General features: G+C 38.6%; 1 protein-coding gene and 1 long non-coding RNA gene across 2 annotated transcripts; both read right to left on the reverse strand.

Annotated features, from left to right (window-relative positions):
• Positions 1-2,311: 2,311 nt before the first annotated feature.
• Positions 2,312-10,395, reverse strand: LOC149847697 (uncharacterized). The gene is made up of 4 exons (XR_016432426.1): positions 10,352-10,395; positions 10,147-10,205; positions 2,565-2,619; positions 2,312-2,421 (listed from the first exon to the last, which is right to left on the reverse strand). It is a non-coding gene; the product is annotated as an uncharacterized LOC149847697 (long non-coding RNA).
• A 388-nt stretch (positions 10,396-10,783) lies between these two features.
• LOC149847698 (UDP-Glycosyltransferase superfamily protein) lies at positions 10,784-12,637 on the reverse strand. Its single transcript, XM_090009261.1, has one exon. The coding sequence runs from the start codon at positions 12,474-12,476 to the stop codon at positions 11,001-11,003; it is 1,476 nt and encodes a 491-aa protein (XP_089865387.1). The 5' UTR covers positions 12,477-12,637; the 3' UTR covers positions 10,784-11,000.
• Between the last annotated feature and the right edge of the window lie 2,595 nt (positions 12,638-15,232).

Raw genomic sequence — 15,232 nt, forward strand, 5'->3', positions numbered from 1 at the left:
AAAGAAAACCATCACTTTATCATATGTATCATCTGAATATCAACTGACGAATTTCTTCATTAAAGCGCTATCATCTCCCAGATTCCACTTTCTTCTTAACAAACTCTCGATTGTCATTTTATGAGTTTAGGAGGGTGTTAGAATGTGGGTTGTATATAATTTTTTTAATAGGTGTCACCCAATAAGGCCTTTTTATTTTTTATTTTTTATTTTAAGTTGTAATATGTTATATTGTCAAGGGCATTTATTGGGGCACCCCAATGGCTAAAAATTAGCCATTGGGAGCCTTTCATTCCCCTTTATGCTTATAAATATGGGGCTTAGACCCCTTGTAATGCAATGCATTTTGTGTGCATTTGATCTTCAATTAATACAATATTTTTTTATATTGTGTGGTCATTTGTTTAGGCCCATAAGTGGTTAGTGTATTTGTGCTTTTGCCCCTTTGTGTGGGTTTGTATTTGCCTGAAATGTGTGGAAAGTTCATGATTTAATTTAGGCAGATATGGTATATTTTAAAATTTTGATTTTTGACATAAAATTTTGAAGGCTGAATTTGGTTCTTCTATCTTGTTTATTAAAATTGTGATTTCAGTTTGTTCTTGGAAGAGAACCATGGTGGCAGCATTTAGGAGCATAACCAATAACCAAAGATTGAATTTGGATATGAACTGAATTAGTTAAAATGAACTACAAGGGAACCAGGTCAGACGATTATGGTTTGCATATCAAAGCAAATTGTTGAATTTCACGATCCTTTATCCAGAGAGAGAGAGAGAGAGAGAGAGAGAGAGAGAGAGAGATCTTATTTCTTGCAAGCAGGAATCTTGAAACAAAATTTATCCCAAATCCAAATATCCAGAAAATGAAAAATCTCATTTTTCAAAATTCAGAACCACACACTCCTCTTCAAGACAATGCAACTTCCAAACACGGGACGTATTGGTCCTTCTAAAAATACAAATTTGAAGATGATGATGGCGGGAAGAGGGGAAGCTTGCTGTTCTAAAAGCGGGAACTGAAATGCAGGAAAAGGAAAAGCAACCTAACTCAAATGATGCTATTCCAGCAAGGAAATGTTCAGAAGGGACCAGAATTCTGATGACCCAACTGATGATCATCCCTTCAAACCTTCCTCTACTATTACTTGTTCAGCACCTTCCTTTGCGGCAACCAATTCACTCGTTTTTCATTCACACCAGTTTGGTGATAGATTTTTAGAGAAAGAAGAATTTGATCTCTCGTTTCCGATCCCTTGTTTTCTCTTTTTTGCTTCACTTTTATTTTTGGTTTTCGTAGAGGAGAACGGTTGCAAGAATGGGGTGTCGAAAAAAAACAATTTCCTATTGAGTATAAGGATTCTTCCTCAGAAATTAAAGAGTCCCACAGTTCGAAAATGGAGAATTCAGGTAGGATTCCTAGAAAGAGGCAAACGTATGCTCAATACCATCTGGAGTTGGGGCAATCTGACGTCTTCCTGTTTAGTTGCTCAGTCTGTGGCTTGAGCTATTATTCTATAGGGGATGAAGAAGATGAGAAGCTTCACAGGTCGTTCCATAAGAATTACTACTATGGGGTCCCATTCAAGGTACAATTTTTTTCCCGTGAATTGTGCATTTGATTCAAAAGATCTAATGGGTAAAATGGTATCCGATTTCAATTCTGTTTCCTTTTTCTGAAGGGTCAGCAAAATGAGTGTGTCTTCTCCCTTCTGAATGACGGGGAATATGTTTTGGTATCGGATGGTGACCCTCCTGCTCATAGAGACGAGGTTTTTTACAACCACAGAATGTCTCTTAGTTATGAATCAGATTTCGGTTTATCTTATGGAGACAATCAGTTTGAAATTTTACAGGTTCTCGATGTAGCTAGGATAGTGGAAAGAGATCTTAATTTGAATGTTGGTTGGCTTCTACATCATCTTTGCAAGGTGACTTCCATGTGCCCGTGTTTGTGAATTATGAAAGATCAAAAACCAATAGTAGCAGGTCCTACCCGTCCTAAACAGTTTAAAAGAGAATAGTTGCAGGTGTTGTTTAATCTGAGCTTACAGGTGTATTCTATATAGCTTATTTAGTAGAAAACATGCATCAGGTATTCTTAATGTTCACGTGTTTTCAAAGCAATCAGAAATCAACGGTTCATACTGCACAAAAACTTGATAAGAAAAAAAAATCAAATTATGATTAAATTGATTCAAACTAAAGCATGGTGTTTAGTAAATAAGCAATGATAATCACATGTATAAATACAGATTAACCAAAAAACATCCACAAGGCCACAACTATGTTTTTCTGTAGTTAGGATGGTCAGGAGATAAAACTGGTTATGACCTGCAAATTACTCCAAAAACAATTTTCCAGCCTGGTCAGATTGCTCTTGTTACTTTGTATCTCTAGCACGACATTCGCTAAATATTACCTGGCAAATGTGCACTATAACCTAAATGTCAGAATTTCAGCATACTGGCTATGAATTTAATAGGTCTTGGAACTTCATGTGTTAGTCCAAATTATGGTATACTGGTAAACTAATGGGCATTTGCATGTTTCCCGTAGGCATACCTGTTCATTTCTTGCAATAGGGTTGTGGGTCTTCTCATCCCTGAGCCTATAAAATCTGCATACAGAATTGCTCATGGTGATGAATGTTAAAATATACATGTAATCAATATATTTATATATATATATATAAATATATAAATATATATAAATATATAAATATATAAATATATATATATATATAAATATATTCACCCATACCCGATAAGGGGTATTTCTGTAAAATCGCCCAATAGGGGCAGTATAGTCTTTTTCCTTTTTTTACTTTTTCTTTTCTTTTTCCTTTTTCTCCTTTTTCCTTATTTTTTCTTTTTCTTTTTTGTGCATTAAATGCACCTTCATTGGGGGCCCCAACAAGGAGTCGTTGGGCCCCCAACGGTCACAATTGTGACCGTTGGGAGCCCAACGACACCTTGTTGGGTCTCCCAATGGTGCCTTTTCTCTCTTTTCTCTAAACCCTCTCTCACTCCTCTCTTGCCTATAAATAAGTGGGGTCTCCCCCTTTGTAAGGTGTGGCTTCTTCAAGCCCTTTAGTGCATTTATATGATTTTATGCTTTCTAGCCATTATTGGCTTTTGTGTATGTCCTCTTTTGGACTTGTTCTTTGATTTCTATGTGTGAATGTCCATTGTAGGACATACATTTCTTTTCCGCATATTTCATTACATGGTATCAGAGCCTTGGTTGTGCTCTTGATTCATATTGCTAGTTGTCTTGTTCTATCTCTCTTTGCTTGTCCTCCATTGTTGATTATATAATGGAAGGAGAACAAAAGATTGATCTCTCTTTCAAGCTCAATGGTACTAACTACATGATGTGGGCCGCCGCCATGGAGAACAACCTCAAAGGTAAAAAGCTTTGGGGATACGTTATGGGCACCATTAGGGAACCTCAACTTCAACTTACGAAAATAGATGGTGATCAAGAAAAAGCCCTAGAAGGAAATGCTCGCATGAAGGCTATTGAAGATCACCAATCCAAGGTTGAAGATTGGGAAAGTAAGCATGCAAAAATTCTTGCATGGTTCATGAACAACGTGGAGCTAAAGATTTGCGCCAACATTGCTAAATTCCGCCTAGCAAATGAAGCATGGTTCTTTATGAAAGGTATGTATACCCAAAAAGACCTTGCTCGTCAATTCTTTATCCAAGAGAAAATTCGTACCATTAAGCAAGGTGAAATGAGTGTAAGAGATTACTATATCACTCTTGGCCCTTTGTGGGATGAGTTATCTCTTCTTGAACCTAAATGGGTATCAAGTGAAGATGTGGAAATGCGAAGAGAACAAATGGAGAAATAACACTTTTTCCAATTTTTACATGGGCTTAGGCCCGAATATGAACAAGTGAGGTCCTCCCTCCTTCATAGATCCAAACCACTTCCTTTGGAAGATGCAATAGCCGAAATATGCCAAGAGGAAACACGTCTTGGTATGATTAAAGGAGGAGATGAAGTTCTTGCCGTGACTAAACCCGGCAATCATATGAAAACCTACAAACCTCCACACTTTGGGAGGCAAAATAACTATAATGGCAATTATAGGAAAGCCATTTGCCATCATTGCCAAGAACCGGGTCATATAAGACCTAATTGTCCAAAGATAAATGAACCTCCAAAAGGTAAAGTTGCTATTATTGAAGAAATCCCGCAAAAGAAGGAGGAGCCAATGAAAGGGAAAGAGTCCTTCTCCCTTGCTCAACTATCCGAAGCACTTCAAATCCTACTCAAGTCACCATCAACTTCGGGAGCCGCCATTGCCTCTTCTTCTCCTCCAGGTATGCCTTATTGGATTCTTGACTCTGGAGCATCTTTTCATATGACCCCTATTGAAAATGGACTATCCAATGTATGTAGCAACTCCAAAAATTCCTATGTTTCCACCGCCGATGGTACCTCTTTACAAGTTAAAAGTTTTGGAACCTTAGATTTTTCAAAAGATTTTTTTGTGCCAAATGTAAGAGTAGTACCTCAACTTAATTTAAATCTTTTATCTGTCTCTCAAATATGTGATCATGGATGTGAAATCTCCTTCTCAACCCAAGATTGCTCTATACAGGATCTCCAGTCCGAGAAGCGGATTGGGCAAGGCCATAGGAGGGGAGATCTCTACTACATGACCAATTTGAAACTTCCTACTAACTCATTTTGTAATCATGTCCAAGATAAAAATATAGAAACTTGGCATCAAAGACTTGGACATCCAAGCTTCTCAAAAATGTACTCCTTTACTTTTGGAAAGAAATTTTGTAATGAGAAACATTTTGTTTGTAAGAGTTGTATTTTTGGAAAAATGAAATCCACCCCCTTTCCAAAGAGAACATTTGTGTCAAAAAGACCCTTTGAACTAGTTCATTCGGATGTTTGGGGTCCTTCTCCGGTCATATCAAAAGGAGGATACTCATATTATGTTACTTTCATTGATGATTTCACTCGATATGTGTGGATATATTTTCTCAATCTAAAATCCGAAGTCTTTAACTTTTTTAGAAAATTTCATATGATTGTCAAAAATCAATTTTCAACTAATATCTCCATTCTTCGATCCGATTCCGGTGGAGAATATCTATCAAATGAATTTCAAGAATATTTGAAAACCAATGGAATTTGTCATCAAAGGTCATGTCCTAGGACTCCCCAACAAAACGGTCTAGCCGAAAGAAAGCATAAACATATCTTGGAAACCTCTAGGACTCTTCTCATTTCCAAAGAAATTCCAAAATGCTATTGGGCCGAAGCCGCCTTAACCTCTACTTATTTGATAAATAGGATGATATCCTCATCTCTACAAAATATATCTCCATATGAAAAACTTTTTGAAAGAACACCCGATTTTAATAGATTAAGAATTTTTGGGTGTAAGTGTTTTGTCCTTACACATAAAAGAGATAAGTTATCTCCCAAAACTATCGAATGTGTGTTCTTAGGATACGGAGAAAATCAAAAGGGTTTTAGGTGCTTCGATCCCAAAAGCAACAAACTATATGTATCCAAAGATGTTACCTTTTTAGAAAATGAGAACGGTTTTGAGAAAAATAAAGATATTGATGAAAGCGAATATGCTTTCTTATTTGATCTTCTCTCTCAAGAAGATGTGACTCCCCACGTTGAGGATGTTTCTAATGATTTAGAGGATACTCCTCTTAGTAATGTTGAAAATGGAAGTAATGATGTTGAAAATAGGTCAATTCAAACCTATGCTAGGCGTGGTCAAGAAACTCCCATTAGTGCGTTAGAAAAATATTCTCAAAGTTCCAACATAGAAGAAACCTCTTTAAGGAGATCTAGCCGGATCTCCAATCCACCAAATAGGTTTGTTTCCTATGAGTCCCTAACACCTAAATATAGGGCATGCCTAATTGCATTACACTCTTATCATGAACCATCACATTATAATGAAGCCAAAAACATTCCTCAATGGGTTGAAGCCATGAAACTAGAACTTAGTGCCCTTGAAAAGGCTAAAACTTGGGAAATAACTTCATTACCCACTGGAAAGAAGTCTATTGGATGTAGATGGGTCTTCAAAATTAAAACTAAAAGTGATGGGTCATTAGAACGTTATAAAGCTAGGTTGGTAGCCAAAGGGTATGCTCAAGAGTACGGAATAGATTATGAAGAAACCTTCGCTTCCGTAGCTAGAATGACTAGTGTTAGGACTCTTATTGCAGTTGCATCCGTTAAAAAATGGCCTATCTATCAATTGGATGTTAAGAACGCATTTCTTAATGGCGAATTAAGTGAAGAGGTCTATATGGATCCTCCACCGGGAGTATCTATTGGTGAAAACAAAATTCTTAAACTAAAAAAGGCACTATATGGGTTAAAACAAACTCCGAAAGCTTGGCATGACAGATTTAGCAGTGTAATGACTAGTTTGAATTTTCGTTCATGTTATACTGACACTGCGTTGTTTGTGAAAAGTGCAGGATCTTCAGTAGTGATTCTACTACTATATGTTGATGATATGATCATCACTGGAAGTGATGAACAAGGAATCCATGATATTAAGAAAGTTTTAAAAGAAAATTTTGATATGTCTGACCTTGGTTTCTTAAGATATTTTTTAGGTATTGAAGTTGCCTACTCTCCCCGAGGGTATATTCTCTCTCAGATGAAACTTGTTGCTGACATTTGTTCCAAATCTGAAATTTCCGATCATAAGAAGGCAGACACCCCTAAGGTCATCAATGCAAAGTTAAGGTTGGAAGATGGAACACTTCTCGAGAATCCTACTCCCTACCGGCAACTTGTTGGGGCCCTGACCTACTTATCCATCTCTCGGCCAGACATAGCTCATGCAGTTCACTCAGTCAGTCAGTTTCAACATGCACCTACATCTGTGCACATGAGTGCAGTCTTAAGAATAGTCAGATACATTAAAAACACCATAACTAAGGGAGTTTTTCTTTCCTCTTCATCATCTCTTGATTTAATTGCTTATACTGATGTTGATTGGGGAGGAAACCCTTATGATAGAGTCTCAACTACAGGTTTTTGTGTTTTCCTAGGTGACTCTATGATCTCTTGGAGATGCAAGAAGCAGCAAAAGGTGTCATTATCCTCAACTGAAGCGGAATATCGTGCAATGGCCACTACAACCATGGAGCTTGTATGGCTTAGAAGTCTCCTCAATGATATGGGCGTAATCATCTCCACTCCTTCGAAGATGTGTTGTGATAACAAAAGCGCCATTTACATTGCAAGCAATCACACCTTCTATGAGCGGACTAAACACATAGATATGGACTGCCACTATGTTCGAGATGAATACTTAAAAGGAACCATAGCACTGCCCTACGTCACATCCGAGTACCAGTTGGCGGACTTCTTCACTAAAGCTCTTGCTACTCCTCGTTTCATGTTTTTTCTCAACAAGCTTTCGGTTGTATCCCCGTAAAGCTTGAGGGGGGGTGTTAAAATATACATGTAATCAATATATATATATATATATATAAATATATTCACCTATACCCGATAAGGGGTATTTCTGTAAAATTGCCCAATAGGGGCAGTATAGTCTTTTTCCTTTTTTACTTTTTCTTTTCTTTTTCCTTTTTCTCCTTTTTCCTTATTTTTTCTTTTTCTTTTTTGTGCATTAAATGCACCTTCATTGAGGGCCCCAACAAGGAGTCGTTGGGCCCCCAACGGTCACAATTGTGACCGTTGGGAGCCCAACGACACCTTGTTGGGTCTCCCAATGGTGCCTTTTCTCTCTTTTCTCTAAACCCTCTCTCACTCCTCTCTTGCCTATAAATAAGTGGGGTCTCCCCCTTTGTAAGGTGTGGCTTCTTCAAGCCCTTTAGTGCATTTATATGATTTTATGCTTTCTAGCCATTATTGGCTTTTGTGTATGTCCTCTTTTGGACTTGTTCTTTGATTTCTATGTGTGAATGTCCATTGTAGGACATACATTTCTTTTCCGCATATTTCATTACAATGAAACCATTGAATCTTCTAGATTGGGCAGAGAGACAGGAACAAAAAATATAAAATTACCTAATTCAAGTTCTACCTTAAGATTTGGTTCAATTAATTTTGAAAGGGAGGTGAATAGAAAACACTCAATGAGAGTGAATACGAGCAATACAATGATTGAAATGAATGGCAGTTGATTGTATGCAAAAATATTACGGTCCAGAATATGACAAGATTCAGACCTAGTACCTAGGATCCAGATACCACCTCCAAAGACCCATGGGGTCGACTAGCACCGTGTGGGTCTTAGGGTGATGACGTGACAGTTGATGTGACTTCTTCAATTAAGAAAAGCTAATTGTTTAGAGTTTCAACTAAGAAGAGGAGAAGCTGGACACGTGGCATCATCAGGAGGCAGACCAATTAACAGAGGGGCTCCATATGAGGAGGGGCGTGAATCCAGAAAGTTCTAGAGGACGTCTCCCTCTTTTAGAAGTTCATTATTTTTTTTAATTAATAGTTCTTAATTAGTTTAATTAATTAGTGTTGTGTTCTTAGACAGATAGGGGTCCTAGCTTAGATGGGTTATTGACTTTTCCAAATTTGATGAAGTACTGGATAATTAAGACTCAACCTCAACACTCTCTATATAAAGAGGTCTTGAGGAGCTTATTTCATTATTGAATTGAATACATTGAAGTTCTCACAGCCCTCTTTCTAGTCGTCCCCTATCTCTCTAATGTTTTTTTCTCTTCTCACTTTATCGTTTTTCTCTCTACTTTTACTCCTCTCTTATGACCTCTAGTCCTCCCTCGACCTTGCAGCATCTCAGTCACTCAAGAGCTGGACGTCCAGCCCCTTCACTTAAGCCCGAGCTCTCTCAATGCCCAGACAATGCATTTTGCCTTTTCGATGAGCCAAGTAGCCTCTCTGCATTGAAGATCATGTGTTTGAGTTCTAGAACGTGGAGAACTCCATCCCAGCCTGCTACAGACCTCTCAGGTACCTCTACAACCCTTCCTTGGCCTTAGATTAGCTTTTATTGTCTTCCGAGAACCTGAAACCGCATCATGCTGAGTGTCCAAAACGTCCGAATTCCCTAAACCGATAACCCCTGTCCGTTAACCGCCTTTTCATGTGTTTAGATCATATCCCAGGCCTTCACACATGTTCTTAGGTGTTCCTAAAAACCCTGGACCATAGCCCTTCAGTTCTGAATAGAAACTACATTCAAAACGCTTACAGAAACCAAACTACACCTACCTGATTTAGCCATTTAATCTATTTCACCCGTTTTGACTTATCTGCAACCACAAGAAACTTCAAACATCTTCCCCATTGTCTTCAACAGGGTTCAACACCCCCGATACGTGTACTAAGGGTCCCACGATCCAAAAATCGCAGGTCCGATCCTCTTGAATCCTTCGAGCTCAAATTGCAATTCTCATCTTTTAAAATTTCGGACTTACCTTCTGGGCCTTCTTCTAAACCACCTACTTCAGAAATTCTAGAGGGCCTACTAGAAAATCAAATAGCACCCACCATTTGTGCAATAAGGGTTGTTTGGCTGGTGCCTTCCAAAGGAAGGCAGCATGTTGCAACACATTTACTGGATTCTTTAAGACGCGCTTGATCTTTTATGATGTAAAGTTAATATTTTTGTGAACCTGTATTCTAATTATTAATTTAAATTTATGGATCTCAGGTATCCTAACAGCCTTGTTTTCATTCTTTCAGGAAGAGCTTCTGTATGGCTATGTTTTAGAGCCCTCTCATTGCTCTCAATGTTCTTTCACTCAAACTATCTCAGTTGGCAGACTACTAGCACGCAGTTATACTGGTACCAATTCTTTTTTAACATACAATGCTTGGAGTTAAATTTCTAGCTGGTGTCTTCCCCATCCCCAGCCCCCTCTCTCTTTCTTCTTTTATTGTGTTTCCATGGGTTGGCCTCAATTGCAGAAAATATGGTAAACTGCTAATGGAGCATTGTTTGTGTGCTTGTTTATTGCTTTTTATATAGTTCTCTCTATATATAAGCAAATGCCCTCTTTGAAGCATGCAATGCATATGAACTTTTCATGAGGCTTTTAAAGATGAAATGCCTAGTCACAAATTGCTACATGTACAACCTAGAGGGAAGTTCAACTGGCTTGGAACAAATTAATACCTGAAAATGGATTACTTGATGCTGCAGCAATGGCATGTGACCCAAACTCTCTTCTTAACCTATGAAATGAATCAATTAAAATCAATATCTGGGTAATCAATGAAATCCTTATTGGACTCAAACCTAAATCAAAAGAAAAAGGCATGCTAAATATCACTTGTTTTCAACAAAGTGAAGCAGGTATAAATAATCATCTGCTGTTTACTTCTAAATATTAATCTCGGATGCCTGTAATTGCTGTAATTGCATGTCCTGTGGAGAATACCAGCTCCTTCGCCTTGCATAGTGCTTCACTTCTAGTTCTTCAGAAGAATCAACTGATTTTCCCTTCTTTCTTCATCAAGAACTACTACTTCAATTTGAATAGTTAGTTACCCTCATGGTCACCAATTGGTAAAGTATTTGCCAAACATTGATGGTGCACTTGTAACTCTTAACTGCTAATGACAGAACCATGCTATTTGAAGGAAAAGAAAACATGGCATCAAGGACTTCAATTTTGATACTGCATAAAATGGACAATGTGATATTCCCTGTACTAATTAGATTTTAATTTATGGAATCATCCATCAAAGCAAAAATGATCATATGAATATCGATGAGCATGTCTTCGACAACTAGAACAAAATATAAACAATTGTAAGCACATATGTAAGTTATAAATGGTTTGAAAAACAGAGGGCCACATTAAGCACTCAAAGATCATGTCCTGTTGGACCAGAACCACAAAAAGTAATAGCTAAATTTTCATCAGACTGCAGTAATAGAGCATACTATCTTTTGCTGAATCCTACTTCCAGAGAGGTCTTACATATCACTGGAAATAAGATAGAGATGAAAAGGTATTCCGTTCATCAGGTTATCTTCTTGGAAACCTTCAGGATCTGATCAGTAACAAGTTGTGCAACAGTTTCAGGTGAGAATCTTCTAATCATGTCTTGTCTTGCCTGCTTACCTCTCTTTCTCGCCTCATCAGGGTTGTTTACCACCTTGCTCATGAGATTGCTCAGCTCATCAACAGAGGGCTCAGCCCACAGGTGTCCCTTGAATGACCCTTCAATCACTTCAACCATATGATCCACGGGCAATGGATAGCTATTCTCCTCGGTCATATATTCAGTTGGTCCTGACCAATTGGTGGCAATTACAGGCAATGACATTGCCATTGCCTCAACATGTGGCCGTCCCCAACCTTCCCCTCTCGACGGCAATACAAACACGTCAGCTGCATTGTAAATCTCAGGCAGCTTATTCTGAGGTATGTGGTTATCATGCACATAAACTGGTGCCCATCCAGAAAGAGGCTTCTCTATATCAGAATCCTCAACAAACTTTTTTATCTTGTCAGAAAAATTTCTATCAGAGTGATAGGGATTTGTAACTAAATACAACACCACCCCATCAATAGCACTGAATTCTTTCAAGTATGCTCTTAATAAGACATCCCACCCTTTCCTAGCCTCCCACTTGAAGACACTTAGAAAAACAAACAAGTTCTTAGGTATGAACTCTGTACCAGAGTTGGAGCCTATAACCAATCCTTCTGTTGGAAGCTTCATCGGTCTCCATTTCGCGGGATCAAAGAACTCAACATCAACAGGTTGAACCACTTTCACCACCTTGGAAGGATCAACACCACTTTCAATGAAAGTAGAGACATGAAAATCAGTAGGAACCCAAACGGAATTCATCTGGTTGCAGCGCCTGACGTGTTCGGAATTAACTCTATCGGTCTCGAACATGGTTCTGCCAATCACATATGCTGGGGCTTCATATCCGCTAGGCGGGCAAGGTAAGGTCTGAAACAGAGGTGGGTACCAAGCCCCAGGCTCACTGTGACAAATGACAACGGTCTCATTCATATTACATTCTGTGCCATAGAGCTTAACAGCAAGATTCTTTGCATTTTCAGGCAATCCATCCCAGAACTCAAAATTTTCAAGATCGCCATGTTGCAGAATTTTCATTCTGAGTTGGGTTTCTCTCTTTCTGTCCAATGCTGTGATATAAGACCAAGCTTCTGAACTGTACCCACCACCAGAAAGAAAAGGGGCCATCCAGAGAACACATGGTGAAGAGGGGTTGGTCTTGGCTACTGATTCTGTCTTTGGGTTTCTTAAAAACCCAAAAAGCTTATCTATCAATAAAGATCTAACTGGTCGTCCAAAACTTGACCTTACATACTTCAGCATGTAATAGTTTCTATCTTTCATTCCAGCAAAAGTGGCAAGCAAAATAATGAAAAAGGGAAAAACCAAGAAGCAAGATTTTCTCCATCTCAAGGAAGATGCATGCCTTTTGGGTAGATGGTGGCGTTCTGATGCATCCATATCATGCTTTAAAGGCTAAATATTTGGAAAGCTACTAAGAGGAGATGGGGAACAAAGTTAGAACACCATTCAAGATAGAGAGGATGGCAAGAGACATTTGGGAGACCACCAAGAGGAGATCACGTTTGGAAGTACACACTGATCATGATCAAGATTATTCACCTCTATGAACTCCGCGAGGCAGGGAAGTCGCTTGATCGATAGCTCTCGATCCTTCGGTGAAGAAAAGCTTTCTTGGTTGTCTGGAGTAGGCTGTAGCGAATGATCATCATTGTATGAGCTCCCTTCATCCTAAAATGGACGGACGGGAGTTGTTGCTTCGCCACGTGAAAACTGCGGTATGCGAAATGACTTCGGTGGTAGCGATGACACAGACACGAACCGTGATTCAATACGAGTTCGTAGGTGAAGAAGATTAGCAAATATTTTTGTAGAATAGGATAAGAAGATGCGATTTTTAATTATTTCATTTGGCCACAAAGTATTTTTTGGTATTTTGATACAAAAAATATATTTAATATTGACAACGTTAGTGAATCTATTAACAAATTATTTGAAAAAGAACATAACATTGTCCATACGTGTCAGGGCGTTCATCACGTTGTGTCATGTCCTTAGACACATAAGGAACGTGTCCATCCGACAGTTTGCGCATCTGATTTGCAGGTGGGTTAGACGTTTATGTGATTATGAGGTACACATCAGGCTCTAATGGACATTGGGTCAGCTTTGGGTTGTCCCAGCCCAAATCAGATGCGCAAACTGTCGGATGGACACGTTCCAATGTGCAACAGGACAAATCGCACAACCACCCAATAACTTCAATAATTCTCTTCAAATTTTGCAGTTTTTCATGAAACAAGATGTCCAAACTAACCATATTAAACAGTTCCAAGCTCAAAATTAGTGCATAAACCAACTTATGATCGAAATTAGATTGATTTCAAGAATGCCATTTTCCGATATCCCTCAAATCATAGAAACCTACATTGAATAATCACCCTTTACAGAAGAAACACAACATTTGGGCCTTATGTTCCTGTTGCCACGCTTGGACACACGGATTTGTACAGCCTATATTTTAAATTTTTAATAATATTTTATTATTTTAATAGCATTTCAAATAAAAAGCATTTTTAGTTCTAAAATATCAGAAAATAATTTTTAGAAAAATTTACAAATAGCTGCTCAACTTTTGAGGTACTTACAATTACACACCCAGCTTTTCAAAAATTACGAATGGGCTGTCAAGTTTAGAAATTGATTTTCAAACACACACCTGGTCTTACCTTTAGCTTCAAATATATGCTCGATGTTTGAAAATTTATGAATGGGCTCTCAGGTTTAGAAATTAATTTTCAAACACACACAGGGTCATAACACTGGTAAAACGCTGGCTATACCCTTAGTTTCTGAATGATACATACTGCTTCGTCTTACTCTCCTTAAGGAAAAAAAAAAAGACCTGGGCTCATCGAAACAGCCAAATCTCTACGAGAGCATGCTGGTTAGATAGATGCTGAATGCCACAGGTAGTTAACATTGATCCATTCCACCCCAACAAAGAACACACTAAGATGTTGATGCTACCATTTCATTTACTGTTTTGAGTTGTGATCTTAGGGTTCAGAAAGAAAGTTGATGGAGGGGAAATGATGCATTCAAAGTTCACGTTTCAGGGCTTAGAACTAATCTAAAAGGAGAAAAGAGTGAAAAAATAAACTGAAAAACTGGAGCTACGATTTTGATTGCTTGAGTCAAGAGAGAGAGAGAGCACTCAGTTCGGGTGAGATGTTCAATTAGGCAGAGGGGAGAGGGTTGTGTATGTTCGCCCCCGATGATTCACTGAATCCCACGTCTGTGTTCGGGGCTTTGAATGAGCACCACGTATACAAGCACATGGGGCTCGTATTCCCGTGTATGTTGACATAACTTTGCATCGGACTCTGGTGTTGTTGCAAAGACTTAAGTACCCTTTCTTGCTATTCTTCTCATAAAGTGATGGTTTGAGAAAATGACAAAAATCCCCTTCATTCAAAAAAGAAAAAACAAACAGTTCAAAAAAAGGACAAACATGTCCTCCATCCAGAAAGTCGAGGATGATGTTGACTCTTCAAAGTCTTCTTCTTTTTCTGTTCAAAAAAAAGACAAACATGTCTTCTTCTTCTTTCTCCGTAAAACACTATAAACCCTCTCTCTCTCTAGAGAAGAAATCAAGGGAAACAAAGAGTTCTTCCTGGAGAAGGCCATGAACATCAACCCTCTCACTCTCTCTCCCTTCTCTCTCTACTTCTGTGCACATCCAACAGACGATCCTACATTGCTCCATCGTCATCTTCTTCTTCTTCCTTCTTCGTAAAACACTGTAAACCCTCTCTCTCTCTAGAGAAGAAATCAAGGGAGGTAAAGGGTTCCTCCTGGAGAAGGCCATGAACACCAACCCTCTCACTCTCTCTCCCTTCTCTCTCTACTTATGTGCCTGATTTAGAGTTTTTGCCCTTACAGGAGGGGGGTCCGGAGGTTCATCCCAGCGTGGGTAACATCATTCAACTAAATGAGTTGTAGATCCTGATATAGAGTTTTTACCCTTATAGGAGAGGGGTCTGGGGCTCCTCCCAACGTGGGTAGCATCATTCAACTTGAAGAGTTGTGGAGTCTGATTCAAAGTTTTTACTCATTCATATTTTAAGGCATTAGATCTCATGTTTGAACATTCACGCATGTGCAGTTTGCTTTCATCATGTTCAGTTGCTTTC

Source organism: Nuphar pumila, chromosome 1 (assembly GCF_984573655.1).
Source record: "Nuphar pumila chromosome 1, dmNupPumi1.hap1.1, whole genome shotgun sequence".
In the NCBI taxonomy this organism is placed as follows: Eukaryota; Viridiplantae; Streptophyta; class Magnoliopsida; order Nymphaeales; family Nymphaeaceae; genus Nuphar; species Nuphar pumila.